General features: G+C 34.9%; 1 protein-coding gene across 1 annotated transcript; it reads right to left on the bottom strand.

Moving 5' to 3' along the window:
* Nucleotides 1–1,423: 1,423 nt before the first annotated feature.
* On the bottom strand, nt 1,424–2,604 carry LOC131050128 (FCS-Like Zinc finger 6). Its single transcript, XM_057984290.2, has 2 exons — nt 1,863–2,604; nt 1,424–1,705 (listed from the first exon to the last, which is right to left on the bottom strand). The coding sequence occupies exons 1-2, from the start codon at nt 2,216–2,218 to the stop codon at nt 1,537–1,539; spliced, it is 525 nt and encodes a 174-aa protein (XP_057840273.1). The 5' UTR covers nt 2,219–2,604; the 3' UTR covers nt 1,424–1,536.
* Nucleotides 2,605–26,239: the final 23,635 nt, after the last annotated feature.

Raw genomic sequence — 26,239 nt, 5'->3', positions numbered from 1 at the left:
ACTTGAATGTGATTCAGTCATTCTTTCAAAATTTGAATCTTGATAAATTGTATAATTAAGAAACATACCATTATCCTCATCAATTATACTAAACCAATTCAATTATAATCATTTACCGGCCACCCTTTTTCTGAAATATATTATAAAGATAATCATCCGACATCGAAAAATGAGAATCACAAGAATCATATAAGCCCTGTTTCAACCTGGTTGGATTGAGGAGAGTGGAAATGAGCAAGCATAGTGCCCACCAACTCTCCTATCAACCTAAACCAGGTGGGGAAAACTTGAACTGTAGCAGAAAAGGCATCAAACTTAGAATCTAAAGTTCCCATGACCCAAGGAGCCAGACTTTCAAAGCAGGGAACCTCAAACCTCGGGTCTACATGTGATCTCTATGCTTCATAGCTAGGAGACAGACCTCAAATCCTAGAGGATGGGCCTAAGCATTTTTAACTAAATTATAAATGTTGAAAAGTAAAACGTAGACTTCAACGTTAATCATGGCAAGACCAAGACCCACATTACAATATCTTGTTTGTATTAAAGATCATCAAGTCAAATGTTGTTCCGAGAAGTGATCCTCAACTTGCTTGACATTTACTCAAGCTTCCCTTTGGACTGCCTAGAGCTCTATGAAACATCGACCAAATGTTTAGAAAACAAACATGGACTCATGACATTTAATTAAGGAAAATAAGTGGAGTACAATTGCATGGCCAACTCTTTCAGTCTGTCAAATTTTATTGAGCAATAGGTACTGGGGCCCAAATCATGAATGCCTTGCATATGATCCCAAACCCATCCTTTTGAACAACCTACCAAATTAGTGTCCACCCTTCAGCTTCCCTCAAGGGGCGCACACCTAAGTAAGTGAAAGACACTCTTGCACCAAAACATGGCCCACCACACATAATCCAATTGATATTCTCAATAATGAAGAAAAGAAAGGCAAAATCGATCACCATCAATGTTTTGGATTCAAGTTTTGAACAGCATGCAACCCTTCCACCACCTGTGGACAACCTAATATGAACCTCAAACTTAAGTCAGGTTATGACTTACCATTGGTGATTAAGGAGGTGAAATTCCCACTTGCAACTTTTTAATTGATTAAAACTGATACGCTTACAGAGAGAAGGGCAAGACAGCCTAATCAATTGGTTATCTGTACGAAAACCAGATACAGGAAAGCTGAAGACTAAGATACAGAACAGACTGAAATTAAAACTCAGATCAAACAATTACAAATAACAGATGCCCAATAACCTTTACATGATTAGCCCATGAACTCAGAAGAATAAAAGGAAAAAGCCTTGCATGATACATCTAAAAAGAGAGGTCTTGTTTTCAGTGAAATGAGAGAAATTTCTAGACTTATAAAATAACCTGCTCCATGATTTTTTCCGCCTTGCACAACACAATCACAAGATTCATTCTTTCATATATGCCATAATATTGAACAATACTTGATACAGCCAGAACATCTTGATATGCAAATAGATATATACATATTGATATAATCAGAACAAAAAACTAGGCCGCTGCCAGAGTCTCAGTATGGGCATTCTTATTCCCACTGTTCTGATGCTGGCTTGTGGAAACTGAATCTTGCTTCATCACTACCACACAGCATTTCTCTTTATTTTCATCTATCAGAATTTGTTGGTTCCGGCATTCAATGCTACAGAATGCACTGTCACCCCTGTTTCAAGGTTCCCCATCACCACCCAAAACCAAAATCAATATCCAATTCAAACATTAAGAAACAAACTAAAAGCATGTAAAAACTCATGCAATTTATCTGACAAACTGTATCAATTTCATGTGCATATGATGGGAAACTAATAAACAAGACTTACATGTACATGTAGATATCCTTGCCAGGTACAAGTTTGCGCTTGCAAAGAAAACAGGCCTGCAGGAAGTGGGTAGGCTCTGAACTCTTTTTTCTGCTAGCTCTGCTTGAACCCATTAAAGGAAAGCTCCTCAACGTCTTCAAAAAACCTCTTTGGATTGGTATACCCATTGTCACAGCCTGCCCTTGAGAAGGACACCCTGCTCTTCCTAACACCACCATGCCCTTAGATGAAGGGTACCCTTCTTCTCCAGGTGGCTTCTGCTTCTCTTCAGGACTCTCAATGCTACAATCAGACCCAAGTGATGACATGCTAGTAGTCCTCCTCATGGGAGGCCTAGGACGCTTCCCCAGAAGCATTTTCAGATACCCAAAAACTATACCCACAAAGTATATCAGGGAGCAATTACAGAGACCTGTCAACTGCAGTCGCTCCCTGAGAAAAAGAGCCTGCGGCAAAGATTTAGTGGGTCTGATAAACTCTGATATGCTTCAGGGAAATTCCTCTGTATTTTACAGGTGCCCACATGGATTCATTAAACAAACAATCACAAATTTCCAGAGAAAAAGAATAAAGAAAAAAATACAGAAACAATTGTACAATCTGCCACAGTCAAGAAGCTTAATTTGCTTACTAACTAATTAACATTCACAACCGTCCCAGAACAGTAGTTTTAAAGAGAATGGCGTCTTCTGTAACCCGCAATTCCTCCTTCCTTCTGAGTCTATATAAAAAAATTCACTCTACCAGTCTAAGTCTCTGTCAGTTGCCGGTTCTGTAAGTCCAATTTTCCCGTCACCTATTATGCTGACGTCATATTTTAAAATAAAAATGTATTGATTTGAGTTTTGGGGTCCAGAATTCCATGGAAAGCGGGGTGGAGGGGCCACCGGCTGTAGCCGGTAAATCTGACAAGCCAGCCTGTTGCCCGGTTCAATTATTGAGTGGGGTCCACTTCCCCATGCTGATTCCCTCTTTGGACGTGTCATTACGAGAGTGAAAACTACAGGAATAATATATTCTTTCTTTTATTTTTCCTTTCAACTGTTATTTTGATGAGAAGCTGGCCTTTCGTTTTCTAGTCTTTTTCACCTAGGTAAAAAATTACTTGCCTTGTCTTACAATAGTACAAGTACTACTCTAGTGTTAGGATTGGTGTGTACAGTGAAGGGAAATAAGCTTTACTTTTAAAGTTGTACTTCACTAAAGGAGAGTATGTTGACTTGAAATTGTAAAAGAATATATGTTGAAATAGAAACAAGGTAGAATTAGGGTTTTAAGGGAAGGGGTCTAGTGTACTTTTCAATTATTGTTTATTAGATTTTGTTAGTTAAAAGTCTATTAAAAAATATCTAATGGTCGTTCATTGATGTATCCGATAGTTAGAAAATGTTAGTAATTAGTATCAGTTGTGCAATTTTATCGATACCAATAGTGCACGATTATTAGCCTTCAACTCATAGCTCAAACAGATGGTAAAGTTGTGCCAAACTTCAACTCATAGCTCAAACGGTTAGTAAGGTTGTGCCAAGGCTTTGGGTTCTTCCCATGTAGGTTCAAGGTTCAACTCTTGCCGATCGGGTTTACCTGGCGACTAGGTTGCTTAAGCTCGCTTAGTTGTCCATTGAGGTATTCTCATCTTAGCTTGCCCCCTCCATACCCCAAAACTTGGCCAAAAAAAAGAAAGAAAGACCAAGGCAAGGTATGGTTGGACCGCTCGAATGGGTCTTGTTGGGTTATCTCATGATATCAAAAAAATTAAAATAAAAAATAGTGCACAATTATTGGGGCACTTGTATATAAGTATTGGATCAATTGTGCAATTTTTTTTATTGTCAAAGCGAATAACAACTATTGGTGCTCTTCCCCTATATTTCACAATTTTTGAAAGGTAGATTTTTTATTGAGATTAAATTTTGGATTAGAGATTAAGACAATTGAGATTTGAGAATTTAAGAGTTTTAGACATAAATGTAACATTAATATTATTTAAGTGTGTGATTCTATTCAATTTTATATAATTTTGTTTTGAGTACAATTTGATTTTTAATATTTACAAAATTTGTTTGCTTGATGATATCTAAGATAAAAAAACCTTGGCGGTGCTAAGAAATACTATGGGGCTTGCTATTGAAGGATTAAAATTTAGGAATTTCTTGCATCTTAGTCAAGCCCCAATAATGAGTTAATGATCATGATTAAATAATAGATAGGAGGTGGTAATGTATGTTGATGTAAGGTGGCATTGGTAATGAGTTGATAGGTGATTGTTTGTTGGAGCCCAATACAAGTCAATAAGTGATTGTGACAATAATGTACTTGGATTGTTCAAGCTTAATTCTAATAATAGATGATTGATTACCTACAAGAGGAAGAAAACTTTGATATTCTTTTGTTACTTTTAATTCCATACTTTCCATGATATGTGGATTTTTTCAGATGATGCATATAAATACATAATCCTAGATACATAATTTTGTTTGTGCCCATGTTAATTGGAAATGATCAAATCCTTTAGGATTGTTAGCCTTGGATTGTGGAAATTTAAATTCTAGGACATGGAGACACAATTGCACTCACAATCTTGTCCAATAGACATACTCATAGTTGTGATCTTATTCAAGACAAGTAAATATATGTAAATTATGTTTGAAATGTTTTGAACAAAGTGATGTGGAAAAATTGACAGTTGATTAGATCTTGAGTTAATGACTGCACTTAAATAGTCAAATTATGTGCTAAAATCAAACATTTAATACATTGAACCTAAATGGTGTAGATTAGAAAGGAAAAAAATGCAAGTTGTGCACTTTTTTTCTCTACAAGTATATACTTGTAGAGGAATAAAATAGCCTCTATAAATATCAAGGTTAATTAATTATGAAAAATAACCAATGTCAAAATTAAGCTAAATAAGTGAGTCAATTATAGATGTATACTCGAATATGATGAATTTATAAGTAAAATATACAAAATAATTTAAATATATGCATACCTTGTATCAAAAGAAAGGAAGATTGATTAGGCTATGAGCAATACTTGAAATATCATATTGGATCTAGGATGAACACAATGTGATGAATAAACTTTGTGGAATCTACAATTGTGCAAAGACTTGGATCAATGCCATAGGGGTCATCCTTAATTTATTGAGTGTGGTGCTAACTGTTAACTTCTTGAGTGTGATGCTAACCCTAAAACTATGACCTTAACCTTTCAAATTTAGGGTTTCAATACTAAAAAAAGTTGCTCACTTATGTTTATACTTGTAAATGGAAAAATGATAGTAATATGAAGTACCATTATAACTTATTATGGTAGTGGGTGATCCTTAAGACTTTCTCAATTGTAGTATGACCTTTTATTAATGCAATGATGTTGTAATTACAACAATTGGAATACATACCAAAGATTGTATACAATAGATGTGTAAGTAGGTGGAAATGATGTAATTCAATGATTATAAAAAATGTTTGACTTAGTACTATGGATAAAGTGTAATGAATGCTTGTGACTATAAGAACTACGATTTTTTACGGTGTTAATCAATACAAGAACTGATATATTTGAAATGAGTGATGTAAAATCTAGCCTATGAAAAAGGTTGCAATGATTATGTGTACTTCAATGCATGAGAGAGGGTGATCTTTTAAATAATAGTATTGGTGAAATGACATAGGGGTGATTTTATTTTATACAAACCCTAGCCACCCAATTAATTTTTTTGGCACGTTCATTAACAAATGATAGTAACTTTATGTTGAGTTAACCTATGGATATGATGAATTTTAAAATTTAGAATTGGAGGGTCAAACCTACAAGTGCAACCCTTAACTAGGTCAAGGTTACATATGTTGTCATTGGAGGAAGAAAACACTAATGTGAGAGCACATGCGGTATGATATGGCTAGAGGTAAAATGACACTTCTAAGGGTGAGATTAAGTGTCAATTAGTGAGTGTGCCAAATCAAACAAAATCATGTGTGAGGACTATAAAATTAGGACAACCAATCAAAGTGGTGTGAAATGAGAGGGAAAATGTAAGCGATGCAATTCCCACCTCTATATTTTGCCCCCACTTTAGAGTGATGGAAGTGCAAATGAGAGCATATTAAAGTAAAAGGAAAAGACAAGCACATGTGAACATAAAATAACTAGAGTAATAAATTCATGGTTAATCTATGGACTACACATAAAATCATAGTCCACTTAGTAATATCTCTCATTACTTTTGTGTGATTGATAAATGGATGTACAAAAATTAAGGAGAGAGAGAGAGAGAGAGAGAGAGAGAGAGAGAGAGAGAGAGAGAGAGAGAGAGAGAGAGAGAGAGAGAGAGAGAGAGGGTTAATAACATGATAACATGTGTATCAATATCTAAAACATGATCATGAAAGATTGAGTATGAAAAATGAAGTATAAGCATGATGATTTTATTAAAAAAAAAATTAGTGTAACATGGTAATACGATCCAGTGTTTCTCATGGTAAGTAAGGACACTTGTTGTTGCAAGTCACAAAAAGGTCTTATATGGCATCAAATGTTGATTTTAGTACATGTTTGGACTCCTCCCCCAAAAATGAAACTACAACACCTCATTTTGAGTTTTTATAGAAAAATTTATGGCTCCCAATATATATATTTTTGTAAGAGGTGATGATGTCACTAAAGTATATTAAATAAATAATTAAATAAAGAAGCTTGAAAAATAAATGGATTCATACTGAAATTGGCAAAAATATGTTTTCTAGTTTACAAAAAGTAAGGAAATTTGTTAGAAATGAGGTAGAGCATAGGATTAAAGAATAAATTATTTTCATTTCTTAAACTTTTGGACTTCCAATTGTACCTAGTAGTTTATATATGCATTGCAATATCAAATTTAGTAGTAAGGATATTCTACAGGTTGTTGGGGAGTTGTTATAGTGAGAAATCTTCTTATATTTTTCATAGTTTAGCATTGCCCAAAAGAGAAAATGTAGGTAAGTCTTGAGGAGAGTTGTGCATTTTTAGTATTTTGAGAGTTCTTTTGATAGCCTGAGGGTTATAGATCACATATATTTTTTATTGAAGTAGTTAAGTGAGTGTATGCTTAGATATTTCAAAATATTTTACTCACAATGAGTTTCTCTATAGCATATTGGTCTAATTTTTATGGTGTTTCAATTATCTCACATTATCTAATTCTTTTTCTTAAGTTTTTAGTCATATTTCTCTCAGTTTATAACTCTATCAATATTCACTATTAATAAATCTAGCTAAGTAACATCCTTTTAGATTTTGGATCAAGTCCAGTAGAGTAAATTCATTCTTCTGCAAATCACATTGTGAGTATTTTTTAGGTCCATGGTCATAAACTAAATCAAGTAGAAAGACGATCTTACATTTCCGAATACACATTGAATCTCATAATTGGAAGGAGTTAAGAAGCATGACAAGAGAATGAGATTATGTGAATGTTGAAGTGTGATTTTACAGGATGGCTAAAGTCATTACGATTATTCCTTAATCAATGGAGCTCATGAAAGGCCTAATAGAGATCATCATAGAGATATAGGATGATGATGGGAAAAAATACAATGAAAAAGGAGTCTTCAAAGGGTGATTAAAATATTTCAAAGAAATATTTATTCAAAGTAGAAACCAATATTGAGATGCCACCATTTGAAGGGGAAATAACTGTTAAAAATCTTGATAATTAGATCACTCAACTTATGCATTTTAGTATGCACGCTTTCACTTTAGACCAAAATATATTACTTGGTAGTAAGGTTGGAAAAACATACTCTAAATTGGTTTGAGAGTCTCTTGTTTCCATTGCTATGAAAGATACTTCTACAAGTTCTTGGGAGAATTTGACACAATTATTTAGGAAGCAATTGTATCTAACATGTCACAAAGAAGGATAAGAATGAATATTTCTTAAGAAAAAATAAGGTCAAAGTGTAAGAATACACTTATAAATTTATTAGAAAATATATTCAAATGAGTAAAGATATTTTAGATTCAGTAGTAGTGAAGTGTATAGGAGGTCTCCATGATCATATTTATTGGTTTGCATTTATTTGTAAGCTAGTTAACATAGATGAAGCACACTTACATGTTCATTCTCTTGAGATATAAAGCTAGTTATGCTCCCTCTTCCAAGTTTAAAGTTTAATGAAGTTAAGACTATAAAAAGGGATAAAAGTTGAATTCCACTAGCAATAAAAATAAATATACATATTGTGATCACTTCAAAAGGATGATCATATATAAGGCTCATGTTGAAAAGTTTATTTTGAAAATAACTCTCACAAACAATAGAGAAAGGGAATGAAACATATATACCTTCTATGAATAGGAATAATTATGTGGAGATAGTGATTCTTGTGAGGATTATAAATTTACTTGTACCACTATAAAGCTTTATTTGAGGGATAAAGAGGCATTCTCGAATATTGAGATACATATCAATGGCATTAATATTGATGCTTTATTTGATTCATACTCACAAAATAGATTGATTGCACAAAGCTTGGTTCATAAATTTTTTAAAAAAACCATTTAACACTCCAATCCTAATGGTATGTTTTTGATTAAGGATGATGAAAAATATGAATTGATAAGCAATTCAAGTTGATGTTTGCTATTGGTTCAAAATTTGTTGCTGAGATTTTGGTAGATGTTTCTCTAGTGGATCTATGTATGGAGTTGTCTTTGTTAGCCCCTGTTTGTATGACCAAAATGTTTTTGTACGAAACAAATGATAGGTCATCACGACTAAAAAATATTTCATGTTGTATACATTTCATAGTAAAAATAATATTCTAAGATCCTAATAAAAATTCATGGTAAGATGGGTGGTAACACATGTATCCTTCCTTTAGAGAAAACTAGTGTTGGAAATCTAAATTTATGTTAACAAATTTGTGCATTGTATCATCAAGATACTTGGAGATAGAGTTTCACTAAAATTTGGTTTATTTTTGTATTATAGTGCAAGGCGTTATGAGACATGTGTTAACTTTTGGATGATTCTTGCACCCTCATCTACTGATTTTCTAATATTTTTAGGACAAAAATATCACTAATTGAAGAGGTGTTATTTGAAGAGAATATAATTTCTCTCAAGTGAGTAAGAAATTTATTATTGCAAGTTTCAAAATACACCCTTTATGGTATAAAATGGTGAATTTGATTACATATTTAAATTTATCTTGAAAATTGTGCAAGTTCAGAAAAGGACACCTTATTTTAAGTGTATATGAAAAATTTATGGATCCAAAATGGATTAGGGAAAATAAGGTTGATAAAGTATATAATTCATTATGAAAGTGGAAAAATACATTCACTTATCTACAAAAAATGATGAATGCATTATATATGAGGTTAATTGTTTGATTTTCTAGAGGGGGAAAAGTGAACTTCTACAAAAGGATTATTATCCCTTGAGAGCTCAAATTCCTATAATACCCTCAAATAAACCAAAGGTAATCACAACCTTCATGTTTACCCAATTAATTATGAATTTATAATTTAAACAAGAAATTTTTATGATTATTCTACTTGTATCATTCACACAAGGTAGAATTAGTTGCGAGGACTTTAGAAACTAAACATGCAGATGACAAAGGTTTTCTAAATTGTCGGTCGAGCTCTTTGTCTTTGATGTTTACATTATGCTTTGTCATCCCATATGGACAAAAAATGGGACTATCATGGGAAAAGCCTATACGAACCTTGCACGAGTTTCGAGGATAACGGATGCTAAAATTCAATAAATTAAAGTATATTAACTATTAATTATTGAAAGGAAATCAAATGAAAAGATGGAAGATAAAGGGAAGAAATCACACAAGAACTAGAAAGTTATAAGAGATTCCACAAGATGAGATTCCTCTAAAACTTGCACACAAAATAGCAAAGAGAGAGGTTGGGGAGGTTGTTTAGGGGCTTATCATAGTCAAATCCCCACTTTGGTGTTTCCACCTCCAGGGATAGCCAAGATGGAGTGAGATATAAAATACATGCAAAGAGGTGGACGATATAACAAAATTAAATATAATGTAATATATTAGATGAAAAATTTGCTTCAAAGATGCAATTTACCTACCTCCCAATAAAGGAAGACAAACTATCTAGGGGTAGAGTTGCCTTCATACACCAATGCCACAAGAAAAGAAGATCAATCTCCAAAGATCCAATATTAATATCAATATGACAATAAGAGGATAATATATTACTATACGTGAGAGAGAAAATAAATAATGCAAGAGAATGTTGAAGAAATTGTGAAAGAGCCTTGAATGAATGAGCTTGAGAGGCAAAAATAGAAGTTTGAATTGAATATAACAAGTATGGGTTCATCTGTGATGCTTGAGAAAGCGAACAGAGGTACACTTCTGAAACACATTAAGTGTAACACTCCAATGGTCAGGGGAGTCATGGATTTTAATGGGTTGCTAGCATTCCATGTAGATGTTTGTGTGTAACACATACATCTAGGGATTTTAAAACTTAGGGTTCAATAATTGGCCTTACTTTATCAATAATGAGGATATATAAATAAGTTAGTACTTAATTTGCATAACTATCTTTTATTTATCTAATGGGGAGGTTACTGTGATGTAAAATTGTAGGGTATGCAATTTATGACATTATAGTTCTCCCCCTCTTTAGCGAGCATATATGAGCTAACAAATGTGTAAGATAAAGTAGTAAAAGAAGACTGAAATAATTTTACCCAATTTGTGAAGAGGATGCAGATTCTTCCATATGTGCGAACTTGCCTCTAGGGAATGACTTAAGTCAATCCTTCATAAAAATATGATACTAGTTGTAGATTCACTGCAAACATTTTAGGCAAAAAATAGACATCAAAATATCTTAGAAACATAAAAGACACCAATAAGTATGGTTAGGAAGTTATGTTATGCTAGAGACCATACAAAAATCTATTCGTCTAATGATTGTTGCAAGTTATGTTGCAAGATAATCATGGAAAAAGAGACAAGACATATTGATAGGATATAAGAGTCTAGTAGGGTGATCCGAGACTAAACTATGCCTATGGATATAGACATATTTCTAGGATATAAGAGTGATAATCTGATAATAATAGCTCCCCTTAAAATTATTTGTTCTACTCAGAGGAGCGCAAGCTATTTTAAGGAGAAGAGATGCCATGTCATGAAGCACAATGAGATGTATTCATGGAATGTTATCTTGCAAAGGTTAACACATAAAACCCACAAGATCAACAAGAAGATAAATAAGCACACTGGGGGATTCAAGTATTTGAGGTTGATATGATTCATAATAGTTTAGTATTAGGATATAACTTTATTTGAATTTACATCATATCCCTAAATAAGTTTAAATAACAAGTACAAAGGAAGAAGGATCACATGAAAACAAATAAAAATTTGGGTCATGGAAGAGGCCTAAATACCTCGACATATTACATTGTCGCTAAAGTTGAAAACAAGTCAATGTACAACATAGAGAAGGATGATGAAACAAATAGAAAAATTGATAATATATTTATCCACCTTATCCAAGCACCTACAAGGGTATCTTGGGTCCTCTAAGAGAGAGCACAAACATAAATAGACAAGTACGAAGAAACACAATCAAGCACACAAGCTATAATCTAAAGACATGAAATATACTACTCTAATTGATTATGTCTAATTAATATTTTTTCCTCCCAATCTAGATCATTGTAAGGGAGGGGGGTTGAGCTCCTATAGGAACAATGGCTAGAGCAGTACTAGGCATCTCACCTATAGCAAGAGTTAAGGATGAAGTTGCCTCAAAATCTTCATTTAGTAGCTCTTGTGAAGTGAGTGTCAATGATATTGTGAGGATTGTTGATAGTGTTGGAATATCCTCTAAAGAGTCAAGCATACACTTCTTGGAGGAGTGTAGTGACTCAACTGAAGGATGTTGAATAATAGGGGGGTCACTGAAAACCTCTGAGAGAGGGGTAGTGATGAATTATGGACAAGAAGCCTCCTAGACTTCAGGAACAAAAGGAGGTAATCTAGCAGGTGACAAAGAAGGTAGTTCACAGATGTCTTGCGGTGAAACTCATGGATATGACATTTGTCAAACTTGCACTTAAGTTATTGATGTAAAATCTTCACATCAATTTTGGTATCTTTAATGATCCCGAGAGAACTACAATGAAGAGTGCTGCATTGAGAAGCTCAATGAGAAACAAGAGTTATATGAGACACAACCTTTGTATGAACCATGTGTACTCGGGGTTAAAATCAACATAAATCAATCTGATTATAAGAGTGAATCACAAACTCTAATCTAATTAGAATTAATCCTAAATGGCAATCAAATAATGCAAAATCAATTGAATTGAACAAATGAATCTAATTAAGACTCCCTCAATCGATTTGACAAAGCTTCCTTTGCTCTTCTCCTTAGTTGTTGTTGAATTGGCTCTCAGGTATTGCATTGATTTCCTGCATAGATTAGACAACTATTTTGAAGACTGTGATTCTAGACTGATTTGTGAAAATGATGTTGTATTTATAGATTTTCAACACAGAAGGGGTGATGATTTGAACTCAAGTCCTGATTGATAGTCAACTGAGATGAATTGATCAATGAACTAGTCATGATTGATTTGTTAACCCAATAGATTGATCTGTTCCCAGGATTGATTGGAGAGTGAACTCAATTGATTAACCAATAGACTGAATAGACTAGCTAGTTGTCTGAATAGATGGATTAGAAGACTGAATTGATTGACTAGTCAGAAAAGGTAATTTGGAGTGAAAAAGGGAGATTGAAGAGTTAACTGATTTGATAATTCAATTATGATTTCAACTTGTGCTGTAGGATTTTGAAATTGAATTTTAATTTCATTTTCAATTTGGATTTGAATTTGAACTTTCAAATGCTGAAATGAACATGAAATTAACTGAAATTCAAATTTGGTGAAATGTTAATTTGATGACTTGGAATTAGATGAAATTAACTAAAATTCGAATTTGGGGAAATATGAATTTGAGAGAAATGAAATTAGATGGAATTATTTGAAATTTGAATTTGGGGAATTAGAGGAATAAGTTAATTAATTTAAATAATTTAAATGAAATTATTTAAACATTAGGAATGTGATTAATTAAATAATAAAGATTATTTAATTAAGGAATCAATCGTAATTAATTAAATAAATAATATTTAATTAATATTTGAGATAGGGTTAATTGATTAATTAATTAGAGAATAGAAATTGAATAATTAATAAGATGAAGAATCATGATTGAGTCAGTTTAGAAGAATAATTAGCTTAACTAAATAATTAAAGAATTACTTAATTAATCAAGACGAATAATTAGTACATGATGAAAAAGAAAATTTTCATTGTCTACATTTTCCCCTCTTTGACACAATGTCGAAATGACTTTGTTTCAAAGAAAAAGAAAATTTCTGCCCCAACATGTCTCGGTGACGCTTTATAGTGTAAATATGCCCCCTCAAAAAAAATGGTCGAAAAATTATGAAATTGAGACCATTTTTTTGAAACTATGGTATTGAGCAATCATGTAAAGTTTCATGCATTTTCGAGCTCGTTTGACTGTGCTACAAGTGCATTGAAGTTCAATTAGACTGTGACCTTTGGAGTGGCAAAAACCCTAATATTGGCTATAAATAGTGAATTAGCCCTTTTAATTTTCTCATTTGCATTCATTTGATTTGTGGAGCTCTTCTTGATTTTAGTACTTTTCGACGACTTTGGAGCATGATGGCGGGCCACAAAGCGAGGTTGCATTTGTCCAATCAAGTGCATGCATATCAGAGACCGACCAACACTAGAGGCCTGATACATATTTCAAAAACTTTGCTCATTTTTGCTTGTTTTTCAAAAAAATTCTCGTTTATGTCAGAGCAAAAAAATTTAAGTGATGTGCAATTGAGTATCGATGTATTCACATTTGATTATATTTCTGCGCATTTGATTTTAGTAATTCGCATTTGATGTTTTGGCTCGTAGCTGTGTTTAATAATGCACACTTGTCTTAAATAGTTCACATTTGTTCTAAATGATGTGCAATTGATTGTAATGGTTTACATTTGACATAAACAGTTCACAATTGACTGTCTTCCTTTATATCTGATTCACACTTGTTGTTTTTGTGATTTTTCCAAAATTTATGATTTGATTTTTGTCATGCAAATATAGTATCTAATATTTGCATGTTTTTCATCTTGTAGGCACATTACCCTGTCCTGGTTGGTAGGTAGACGAGGTCAGATGGTCTCGAGAGTTGCTATGATCTTATCGATGAGGAGACTGCCTTGATCATACATTTAGGTTTATATCATATATTGCACTTGCCAGAGGTTACGGCCAACAGGGCTATGGTTACTGCATTAGTCGAGCGATGGCATTCTAAGACTTGTTCTTTTCACTTACCTACTAGTGAGGCATCGGTTACATTGGAGGGTGTGTGGCACATTCTGCATATACCCATTCATGGGGCCCAAGTTACTTTCGATCGTGATGATGGTGTTGTCAGACTATGTGATTTGTTTGAGTGTTCAGAGGAGGATTTATCAATATGGGGCTATGAGATCCCATGGGATGATCTAGATTATGATGATCTTATTGTCGTTTTGTGCTCTGTTGTTGTTGTCTTACTGATTCCTGATTGATGAATACATGGTTTCCCTGTCGAATGGGGTAGAGTTATCTGAGATATTATTATTGATAGACGTATTTTTTTCTTGGGGTCCATGCTTATTAGCCACTTTATATCACCAGATGCATGGTATTGTATACTTAGAGCAGAAATACATTGGTTGTGGTATCACTTTGCTCCTGGTATGGGCTTGAGAGCATATGGTTATCTTTCATCCGATGGTTCACGTTGATCTTGTTGATGAGCAACTATATGCCTATAGATACACGACTGACATTAGACATGGAACGTCAGGGAACACCCTTTATTGGAGACACCAGATTGATATATTACAATATTTCTAGTGGATGCCATATCTTTAATTGTCATGGTTGGTCTGATGATGTACACCATTCACCTTATTACAGGCAACAATATTATCTCATTGGTCGAGATGTTGGTAGACATAGGGTTATTGACATCCATTTGCCTGGTCGGGTACTCCATCAGTTTGGGGAGGTACAGGGTGTGCCAGATGTGACAACTTATTTTGCTCAAATTACATGAGAGGTCGGGGATTGGGGGCCTTGCGTACAACCTCATGTTGCTATCGCAGAGTTTCATTCTCTTTGGTCGGTTTAGTGGGGATGGTATGCCGGTGTTGCAGATCTAGGTGCCACACCTCAATATGATGCTTGGTGGGTACACCATATGCCACTACCTTTGATAGATCCTACGATTCCTATCTCTCCGCATATTTGGCACAGGAGGGCACAAGGAGGGAGAGGTCAAGGGAGAGGGAGAGATGGTGGAGGCCAAGATGGTGAAGGCCAGGATGGGGGATGAGGAGGTGGAGGTCAGATTGGCTTGATTACAATAGTAGAAACAATAGAGGCAGAGCGAGAGGATAGCAAGGGTGATGTAGACATTGTTGGAGACACCGAGTCTATGGGTAGCTCTGACCAAGATGGGAGTGAGAGTGATGACTCACAGACATGAGCATCTAGCAGTGGGGGGAGTGATAGTGGGGATGGTGGTGCATAGGAAATTGAGATGTGCCAACCGCAGAGGGGGGTGGCGACGAGGAGGGTGAGGATGAGAAGGTTCTGAGAGATCAAATTAGGAGCTTAGAGGATATTGTTGTCATATTGTTGTCACATTGCGACAACACTGAATGGATGATAGGGAGAACTTCCATAGAGCGTATGGTGCTTTAGAGGTAGAGAGAGATCAGATTGCGGGAGAGAGGGATAGTGTCCAGAGGGGGAGAGATGATGCAGTGAGGCGGATGCAGTTGGTTCAAGCCACTTATGACCAACATTTTTCTCTGGGTATAGATGCATGCTCACAATCCAACAGAATTTACTACGCTGCATAAGAGGCCTTATATTATAGACAACTCTATCATGGTGTTGTGCCTGAGGTACATAGAGCTCCTAACTTTAGTGAGTTTAGAGGCCATTTAGGTTCTAGTAGGTCTACTTCATGGAGGACCAACAATGGTGGTGTTATGGGTCCACCTCAGACATCTTTGGGACATCTTGGGGCAGGATCGAGCATACAGGATCCACCTGGGGATATGGACAATCTCGGTTAAGTCATTTTGTCTTGTATTTGATATGATATATTCTGACACTTTTGAGATATATATGATATGCATTTTGGCGGCATTCTACATGCCTTGTGTTATTTCTATGATGTATGGCTCTATATGATGTGTATATGTGATGTGTTATGTGTGTGTGATGCCTTTTATGATTCTAGTGCATTCTATTTTATGCAATGTGATGATATGATTGTGTAACTAATACTTCTATATGATAATGAATCTAAAATGATATGATATTTAGCTAAATGAATATAATGCAGTTAACTTTGAGTAATAATGCAAGTGAATCTAAGTAACATGCATTTGACTAATGGAAAATGAACTTATAATGATATGCAACCTATATGAATCTTTTTGTTTTGACAAAATACATTGTTGATAGCTCCTCTTGATTTAGAAGAAGTGTTAGTAAGAAATATAGTTTTAGATTAGAGGATGAAGAGATAGGAGAAACTGACGAATCAACCATGTTAACTTGATATCAAAATGGAGATGATATGATAGTGATAAGAGTGATGAGTAGCCTTCTTTGCCTTTATTAGTAGTGCAATATATTATCATCATTGAGCCTTATTATGTATCAATGGAGCTTAGTACATTGAGGTATAAGGAACCCAGATGTATAGATATCTCATTGCAAGAAACAAACATGTAGCAGACAAGGAATGAACCCTCCATTCTGGGAATTTCACTAGGGGTCGAGGTATGTGTGGCATTCACAGGCTGAATGCTCCTATCAGAGACACCCACAAGAGAAATTGCCCCAAAACTTCATTGGTTCACACCACAAAACAACAAAAAAAGTAAAGGATCATGCCCATCATGGCTCCTCTAGTCACTTTTTGGACATCCTTGAGTAGCATAGAAACACGATCTTTGCCAATTGATAAAAGATAAAACAAAATTAGATAAAATTCAGTAGCTAAATTGACTATGCCTTTTCTTTGATTTGTTTGATGTGATGGTTGATAATGTCTGGTTTCAGAAGTTTTGGACCCCATTTAAGACTGATCTCTCTAGTTTCAAGTATATCTGATTTTGTCTAAGACATGATAATGATCACGTTGATGTGGATATCAACGATTGATAAGACTTGATTAGTTTGGTTGCAGATTTTTTATAAGATACTTATATCCTTGTTTAACTTCATGTGAAGTGTTTGTTGGATATCTGCTAGGGTATTTGTTTCTTACGAGACATTTTATTGCAAGTTTTGATTATTTCTTATTTTTAGTTTGTTTTTGAAGATCTTTTCGATGTTTAGGGTTTTTGGATTTGTTTTTTTATGAATTTTTAAGAATTTTTGTGTTTTACAAATATTTTTGGATTTTGAAGATTTATTTGAATGTTTTTGATTGATTTTGTTTAGGATCATTTTCCGATTTTAAAGATTTTTTCAGGACTTTTTAGGATTTGTTAGGATTTTTTTAGTTATGCCCCCAAGTATGTAGACCTATGATGATAACATGATGATGCATATGGAGACATTGAATTTTTGATATGAGTTATGCTTTAATGTAAGATGCAAGATGAAGATGCAGGTCCTATTTGAATAAGGGTGAGTGTATGCGTCTTTCATTCTGAAATGCATTAATTGAATTAAAGGTGTGAAACATTTCAGAGATAGGAGCTCAATCCATTCTCAGAAGACTTTAGATCATCCAATCTTAACACACTATGTAATCAAGATTTATGAATGGAGGCACATAAAATTTCTCCATCAATTCTTGAAACTTTGATCCCCATTTGCCCATGTGTGCACTTGAGTTCATTCTAAATTCTATAACCATCAAAGACCCTTGGAATCCTATGTGGCTACTACGTGAGTTATTGTGACTTCAAAAGAATCCTGGATAGAGCCTCGCTGCCAGCAAGATTTTAGGGCTTTGACAAGGTTATTCACTGTAATCTCTCAAATATTGCTCCATGTTAGTGGGCGTTCATAGCCCTAATGGAGTTATTCACATGTTTCCTTAGTCGAGCTTTTATTGCACATTTTTATATGATATTTCAATTATATATCTGTGCTTTTTTGCCTTGAGATGAATATTTGTTATAACTTTTCTTTTTTATTTTCCTGCCTTGACTTGTAAGTAGTGAACTTACTTGGGTATGACTATTAAGCGAAGCTGAAGTAGAATTTTGGATTTTTCACTAGCCACATGACCAACTAGGTATATGTAATGACTTAGAGCTATTGATTAATGTGTGATATATAGCAGTCGATAGATTTTGGGTAACAAGGCTCAACAGTGAAACCTCTACTCAACCATGGATAAAAGTAATCACAAGTTGACGTTTGTAGATAAATGGCTAAAGACCTCCTAAAGACTTCATGAACAAGTATCTAGGAAATGAGACAACCTTCGCTCTTTTTAGTGCAAAGAGGTGAATGACTCAAACAATCGCCTTGTTTATTGATGCAACTATATGCGAAAGTGATATGTAGGTAGATGTTATGCGATATGGAATGAAACTATGATGCAGAGATATGCGATGCAATGCAGTAAAGAAATAGGCAAATGCAGTACTTTAAAACTTAAATGAACCCATCACTTAGATGTAATATCTTTTTAGGTGTATGTTGTTCATGGGCCCGGGTAGTGGATCTCCCTCATGATCTTGCAGCATTTTCTAAATGGTTGTTCATTTCATATATTTTCTAACCGTTGAGGTGTGGTTAGTAATTGTATTTTATAGATGTCATTTTCCTCTATAGTAGCAATCCAAGTGTTGGGAAATGAAATTATAGAACTTTCTGAATTTACCTTTTCTTCCCATTACTTTATGTTGTTCACATGATCTTCCTCACTATCGAGAATCATATCTTTGAGAGACGTTGCTTGAACCTGTTGATATTTTGTGCTTCTTTTGTCAAGAGATATCATCCTATCTTCTTCTAAATAGACATTACCCCAAAATAATGTTATGGTATTGTCATTATTGGTCCATTCTAGTTGTGGTAGCACTTGGGATTCACAGTCAATTGGATGCCAATCAATTTGTATTGGGTGTAGAATTTCTTGCATCATACATACTTGATTATGATGATATTCTGTAATGACACAACCTCTCTTACTTGGATTGAGATGTTTTACTCTCTTTGCACTTGGATTTTCTTCTATTGCGAGATCTTGTCCTATCACCATATCATTTTGCGTTGGTCTTTTAGTATTTCCTCGAGAGAGGAGTTTGATGTCTTCCATACATGGTTCAGTTATTAGAGTTGATGTTTTTGAATGTTTTGCCTTTTCTTGCCCCCAGTCAAGTGAATGTGTAAGGGGTTTTTCTTTGCTTTCATTTGCTAGAGAAGTGATTGACATCATGCAGATCTGGTTATTATGAACATCTTCATAGACAATGTCATTTGTTGTGTCTATTGTTTGTGGGCTATTGTCTTGAATAGATAGAAACTCATAGTCATGAGAATCTGTCATACTTTCTATGTATGTCTCACTATTTGAAGCTATGTCACTTATCTTATCTTGCTCTTGTAATAGAATTTGTTCCTGACTTGATGATCTTTTGAATGTGGTATAAACTCTTCTTAGACCCGATATTAGATGTTGCAATATTTCCTCATCTGACTCATTAGGTGGAGCTAGACTTGTCTCCCTTGGTAAAAGTATCAACAAAATCCAAGGATTAGGCGCATTTGGAGGTGGTGATCCAATTTCTGCCACTACATTTGCTTGTGAAGTTGTCTCGGACACCATACTGCCAGGTAGTGTCTCATTATACTCAGATGCCAGGCTTGGCTTATTTAGTATGTCTAGTGTTCGTTGCCTTGCTTCTGTTATTTTTGTGACATAAATATACCCTAACCCTTGATTTTTTGGGTTTTCTTGAGGTAGAACGAGCTCTAATCTTCCTTGTTGTTGTAGTCCCAAGCCTGTGGTACCATCATAACCATGTTTTGTAGTATTTTAAAACCATTTTCATAATGATCTAAGGGCAAGCAAGCTATTGTCATGTCAACCTCTTCTCTATATAACTAGTGATTAACATCTTCCTCTGGGGATTCTTCCTCTAAGTCTCCCCATCTGATGAAAGAGCATGAATCTGAATATTTGACTATCTCCTTTCCTTTATCTTGTTTCGTCATGGTATTCTGAGGTTTGCCGAAAGACCTTGGAGAAATAGATAATTGTTTGACATTTGATGTACTAGAGATTGAGTATTCCCCACAACCAATATCTTTGATCTTTAAAGAAGATGTTGTAGGTGTATCTTCTTGTGCTTCTAGGATTGTTAATGAGTCCATGTGTGTAACAAGCCATGTTGATATGTTATTTGGAACTTGATTGTCTATGCTTGCTCTTAAAGTATTGCAATGTTGAAAGGGGTTAGGATCCCCATGCACAATTATTTCTACTTCATTGACTGGGAATTTGATGCATTGATGAAAATTAGAAGGCATTGCTTGCATGGCATGTATCTATGGGCATCCCATTAGCATGTTCTATCCCAATAGTAACTGGTCCAATTTGTACTTGCAATGTGACCAATCCTTCAGAAGGACGTTCCTCATCATCGTAGGCCTTGATGTTGAGCTTCTTGGTTAAGTCTATGTGAAATTGGGAATAACCTAATTCCTTGATCAACTTAAGACTACAGATATTGAGTCCTGCCCCTCCATCTATGAGCACTCTTCTTATTCTCTTGTTATGAATGTAAGCTTCTATATGTAATGGATCATTGTGCCTGATTCTATCTTTGGGGATGTCTTTCTTTGTGAGGGCCACATTGGATGAAGCAGTTCTAGTTCCCACCATTGCTTGTAATACAATTTCATCCATGTCTCTGGATATAACTAAATCTTGCAATGCTTTATCCAGAATAGTTCTATGAGTTGGTGAAATTATGAGTAACTCAAAGAGTGAGATTTGAGCGAGAGTCTTTTTTAGTTCATCCACAACATTAAAGTTGCTTGCTTGATGGGGTACCTAAGGAGGTACTCCTTGTAATGTAACTTTGGATCTATGGGTTACCACTGCACAATCTCTATTTTTGGGGTTGATGGAGATGGTTTCTACCATTGCCTCCCCTTCACTAATTGCATTGGTTGTATAATCGTATGCTACCTTGGTGTAGTTGGTCGTATTGTCTTGTCCTTTTGATGTAGATGCTTCTCCTTTGTTATGCTTCACAAAAGGATCTTTGTATATGATATGTGCCTAGTTTGATGATCCTTTATCTATATCTACCATTACATCACCTTGATCTATCAGGTCCTGGATGAGATTCTTGAGCTTGTGACAAGTAGATGTTTTGTGTCCCTTGGAGTGATGATAATCATAAAAATCATTGTCATTCCACCACGCTGGTTTGAATGGGCTTGGTTCACATGGTCTTGCTTCTATCAAGGTTATCATGTTTGTTTGTATCAACTTCTTTATAGCAGCATCAATAGGTTCCCCCAAAGGTGTGAAATTTATCTTTGGTGCCATATTTCTTGGAGGTCTAATTACATTAGATTGGACTGCATTGGTAGTGGTTGTAGTCGCATTATTTGATGGTGACTAATTCACATTTTGGTTTGGTCCTTGTAATGATAGTGTGGGTTGAGCTCTATTGACCACTCTTGCATCAACCACACCATCATTTGTAACATTCTTGTTCCTTGACCAAAATTTGGGTTTATCTGTACTTGCATTGTTGGGTGCTCCTGAATCTTTACTATTTTTAATGATACCTTGTTCCAACAATCCATTCTCACATTTGAGACCTTTTACTATGATATCCTTGAATGTATCGAAACATTTTATTTGCAAAGGATATTTTACTGGTGGAGGGAGATTCTCACTGAATATGTCCACTTGTTCTGCCTCCGGTATATTGCTTGGATACCTTCGATACAATGCCCTCCATCTTTGTAAGAACGTAGCAAAAATCTTTGTTTCTTTCTGCTTTGTGGTGCACAAATCTATCAGGCTCACTGGATTGTCTATATTATGAGAGAAGTTTGAGATAAACAAATCTACTAGCTCTCCCCATGAAGTAATTTTAGGAGGTAGATGTGAGAACTATTCTAATGTGGGCCCTCCAAGACTCTTACGAAATAGTGTTAGTAAATATGTGTCTTTGTGTGCCACTTCTATGCAAGATATGAAAAATTCTCTTATATGGTCCCTTGGATCACCCTTTCCTTTGTATTTATCAAACTTAGGTGTCTCGAAGTGTGGAGAAAAGGGTGGCATATATAGAGATCTACCATAGGGATAAGGCATGAGATCTTCCATTATGTAGCTTTTCTTGTCCTTGCTTGCATGCTCACCATTTGCTTTTGTAAGTTTTGGGCTTGTTGAGCCAAAAATTTTGTTTGTGTCAAGGGTATGCCTGATGCATATACGTTTGCAAAATATGGTGAAGAGGTGGTGTATACTGGTATTTTTGAAGATGCTTGACTTTGGATTGTATGGAAACCACTACTAGGTGCTGCAAAGTAGGTAAACTGAGGTAGTGTGTTAGCCTGAGTAGACCCTTGGTATGTCCATCTTGTATCCCTTGGCTACTAGTTGCAAATCCCATTGATACCGATGTAGTTACTAGTGGAGTACTACTGACTTGTGAGTTGAATATGGGTATTGATTGTAACCTTGTTGAAGTAACCCCTGGAATTGGTGTAGAATTTATAGTTGCTTGTGCTATGTTTAACTGAGTTGGAGCCATTTGTGTGCTTGGAGCAACACTTTGTGTAGGAGTTATTGTTGTAGATGCATTGAACATCTATATCGCATTTAGGTTCAATGTCACTCCTGGTGGCATTATTATGGAAATGTCAAAATCAAGAGGCAACTTTGCTCCATTTTGAATTAAGAGAGATAGATATTTGTCTCTATTATTGTTGATAAGGGCATTGATTGACATTAAGACTTGAGGGTCTTGTTGAGCTGCCTCTATCTCTTCTTGTGTTAACCCTGTTTGCAGTTCCTCTATTGTTGGTAATCTATTGGGATTTGTCGGAATCAAAGCCCTATTTCTTGATTGGGAACTTGAGCTTCCAGGTGTATTCATGTTCTAGGCTGGGTTATAGTATGGATCATTGTTCGGATCCATCTAATTTTTTGCCTTCTTTGATCTTGTTACTGTCATGTGATCTTGACACTCTATGACTTACTATGATATTCTAAATGCAAATGGTAGATTGATATGGATGCAAGACTTATGATTGAACTATATATGCAATCTATGAATGATGACACCCTACTAATATTACTGGTGAGGAACATCTGCCATAAGTTTTTTGACAAATTGTTAAAATTCTCCTTGTTCTCTTTGTTCCTTGATTTCTTTTTCTAGCTTTGTATCAAGGCGGACAAATTTCTGAATTTTGTCATCTATGACAACTTCTACTTATTCGTATTGTGGAAGATCAATTCTTACTTACCCAGCAAGATTGTCTAAACCATCAATTATCTCTAATTGATCATTGTTTGGTCCAAGATTGGGTTGTTCGAATGGAAAATCACTGTCTCCTTTTAGACCCATGCAAAGGATATGTTCTTAAGAATTTTATGATGAAAATGACTATGACGAATGAAGACTATGCAAACTGACTTGGGTACTAATATGTGCAATGGAAGGACTCTATCCTAAGAGGAGTGTGAATGATGGACTTTGGCTCTCCTAATTTGTGAAGATTTATGCAAGATGTGGACGAAAAGATTAAACTATGCATTCCCTATATGTGTGAGGACCTATGATCACATGAAGAACCATTTTCTTCCATATTCTTGAATGGAAAAATTTGTTGAACTTGTCAGATGTAAACACTTGATTGTTCTTTCTAATTTTTGAGTCATGATTGTTGCGTTGAGAAATGTTTGGTTGATGTTGGTATGAAAAACTTGGTTGGTGTTTGCACTTTGAAATGTTTGATCATGTAGCACAAATACAATTGACACATCAAGAATAATAACAAAGAAAAAATACTTGTTTAACGAACTTTTTCAAATCCCCATGAATGTTGGTGTCTTTTTCAAAACCCCATTTTGTTTTCATTGTAACTGGTCAATCGATTGCACAAGCAGACTCTCCTAAGGTCAAAAGGTCACAAATATTACCACAGCCCACATCTTGATACCTTGTCAACTCAAATAGCCCTATCACACCCTAAGGTGCACCCATTTTTTTTTGCCTTTGTCCGGAAATTAAACCAAAGAGGACCGCTCCTCAATTGGCTTGTTATCCTAGGGGATATATGGTGAGTGTCTTGGGGGAAGATTCTTCCCCACCCTTGCAATGTGATAACAAAGTGTCTGGCTACTGACTCAGTTGGGCTTCCAAGTTCTAAGGTGTTTAATCAGGCTTTCGTTCAGCTGGGCATAGATCCTGTAAAATTAATCGTCACTATGCCATTCCAACACCTATTTCTTACAATTTTCATTGAAAAAATATTTATTTATAGTAGTTTAGAATACTTGGCGTTATCCATTACCACTTTAGGTCATTCCCCTCTCACCGGCCTTATGGGATTCTCGGGAGGGCAGACCTGCTAAAGGATTAAACCTAATGATGAAATTGACAGAAAGCATAAAAGAGGTGGGTCTAGCTTTTTGATCACCTAGAAGAGGGGAGAGCATATACCTATCACCTCATAAATATAAAAAACAAGATTCTTTTTAATCCCAAATTGCAAAGTTTTCTAGTATAAAAAGAGATGTTGCTCCATGAAAACATGGTGTCCATTTTACCCTTCATAGCAATTGTGAAGCAAAAAGAAGATGGTTTGTGGTTTATTTTAATTACACCAAACTGAAGTGTTTCTAAGCTACCCCTATAGAAAATGTTAGTTGATACATGGTGGGATATCCAGCCTAATTTTTCTTTTTTGGTTACAACTTTTGACCTTTGTGTTTGCAGAAACATAGGTAACTATTGACAGAGAACAAAAAGAAAACTGACCAGAAACATTTTATCCTACTCATGCAAATGCGAACTACTTACTAAGCAAATGTGAACTACCTACTGAGCAATTATGAATTTCTGTGACAGCAATTGTAAATTACTAACAGATCAATTGTGCAGTAGTTAAATTGGGAATTTTTTAGAAAATTAACAGAATGAAAAGACAAAAGAGAGAAGTTATTCTGTGATGATATCACTCCAGATTATGAGAGCCATCACTTCAATGTCATCGTAGAAATAAAATTTGGCAAGGAATCGATGAATGTTTCTATGGTATTGAGTGAATGCCTCTTCTTCTTCAAGTTCAAGAAGTTTTCTCTTTGCCTTTAGAAGCCTTTGGTATGCTCTTTGTTGTCTTCTATGCTCTCCTGTCCTCTAGGTACCTAGAATTTTAAAAGCTACCTTACTTTCCCTGGGGTTAGAGACATTTTATGCAAAAAAGATAATTTTTCCAGAATTACAAAATATTGATGGGTTAATCTCGCAAATGACTATAAAGCTAAAATGACACAAAAAAAAAATCTAGGTTAATCCTGCAATTGTGCATCTGTTAGAGCAATTGTGCATTAGGATGTAGTCTATTGCGAATCAAAATGAGGTCAATTGCGTATTAATATTGTCAATTGCGAATTTCTATACTATCAATTGCGCATCAGATTTCCTGTACGACCCTGCAAACCAGAAAAACAAAAATCAGATCAGAAAGCATGTTTCACGTCGAGTTCACCAAATGTAATTAGGGTTAAAATAATCATAAATCAATCACATTATAAGAGCAAATCACAAAATCTAATCTAATTAGAATTAATCCTAAATGACAATCGAATAATGCAAAATCAATTGAATTGAACAAATGAATCTAATGAAGACTCCCTCAATCAATTTGACAAAGCTTCCATTGCCATTCTCCTTAGTTGTTGTTGAATTGGCTCTCAGGTATTGCACTGATTTCCTGCATAGATTAGACAAATATTTTGAAGACTGTGATTCTAGACTGATTTGTGAAAATGGTGTTGTATTTATAGATTTTCAACACATAAGGGGTGAGGATTTGAACTTAAGTCCTAATTGATAGTCAACTGAGATTGATTGATCAATGAAATAGTCATGATTGATTCGTTAACTCAATAGATTGATCTGTTAACATGATTGATTGGAGAGTGAGATCAATTGTTTAACCAGTAGAATGAATAGACTGGCTAGTTGACTGAATAGATGGATTAGAAAATTGA

This window comes from Cryptomeria japonica, chromosome 6 (assembly GCF_030272615.1).
Source record: "Cryptomeria japonica chromosome 6, Sugi_1.0, whole genome shotgun sequence".
In the NCBI taxonomy this organism is placed as follows: Eukaryota; Viridiplantae; Streptophyta; class Pinopsida; order Cupressales; family Cupressaceae; genus Cryptomeria; species Cryptomeria japonica.
This window is presented reverse-complemented; position numbering and strand designations above follow the sequence as displayed.

Excerpts from the sequence above, each read along its gene's own strand:
- LOC131050128 (XM_057984290.2), bottom strand. The coding sequence starts at position 2,218 with ATGCTTCTGGGGAAGCGTCCTAGGCCTCCCATGAGGAGGACTACTAGC. Across the intron at positions 1,706-1,862 it reads AAGGATATCTACATGTACAT|GGGTGACAGTGCATTCTGTA; the intron begins GTAAGTCTTGTT and ends ACCTTGAAACAG.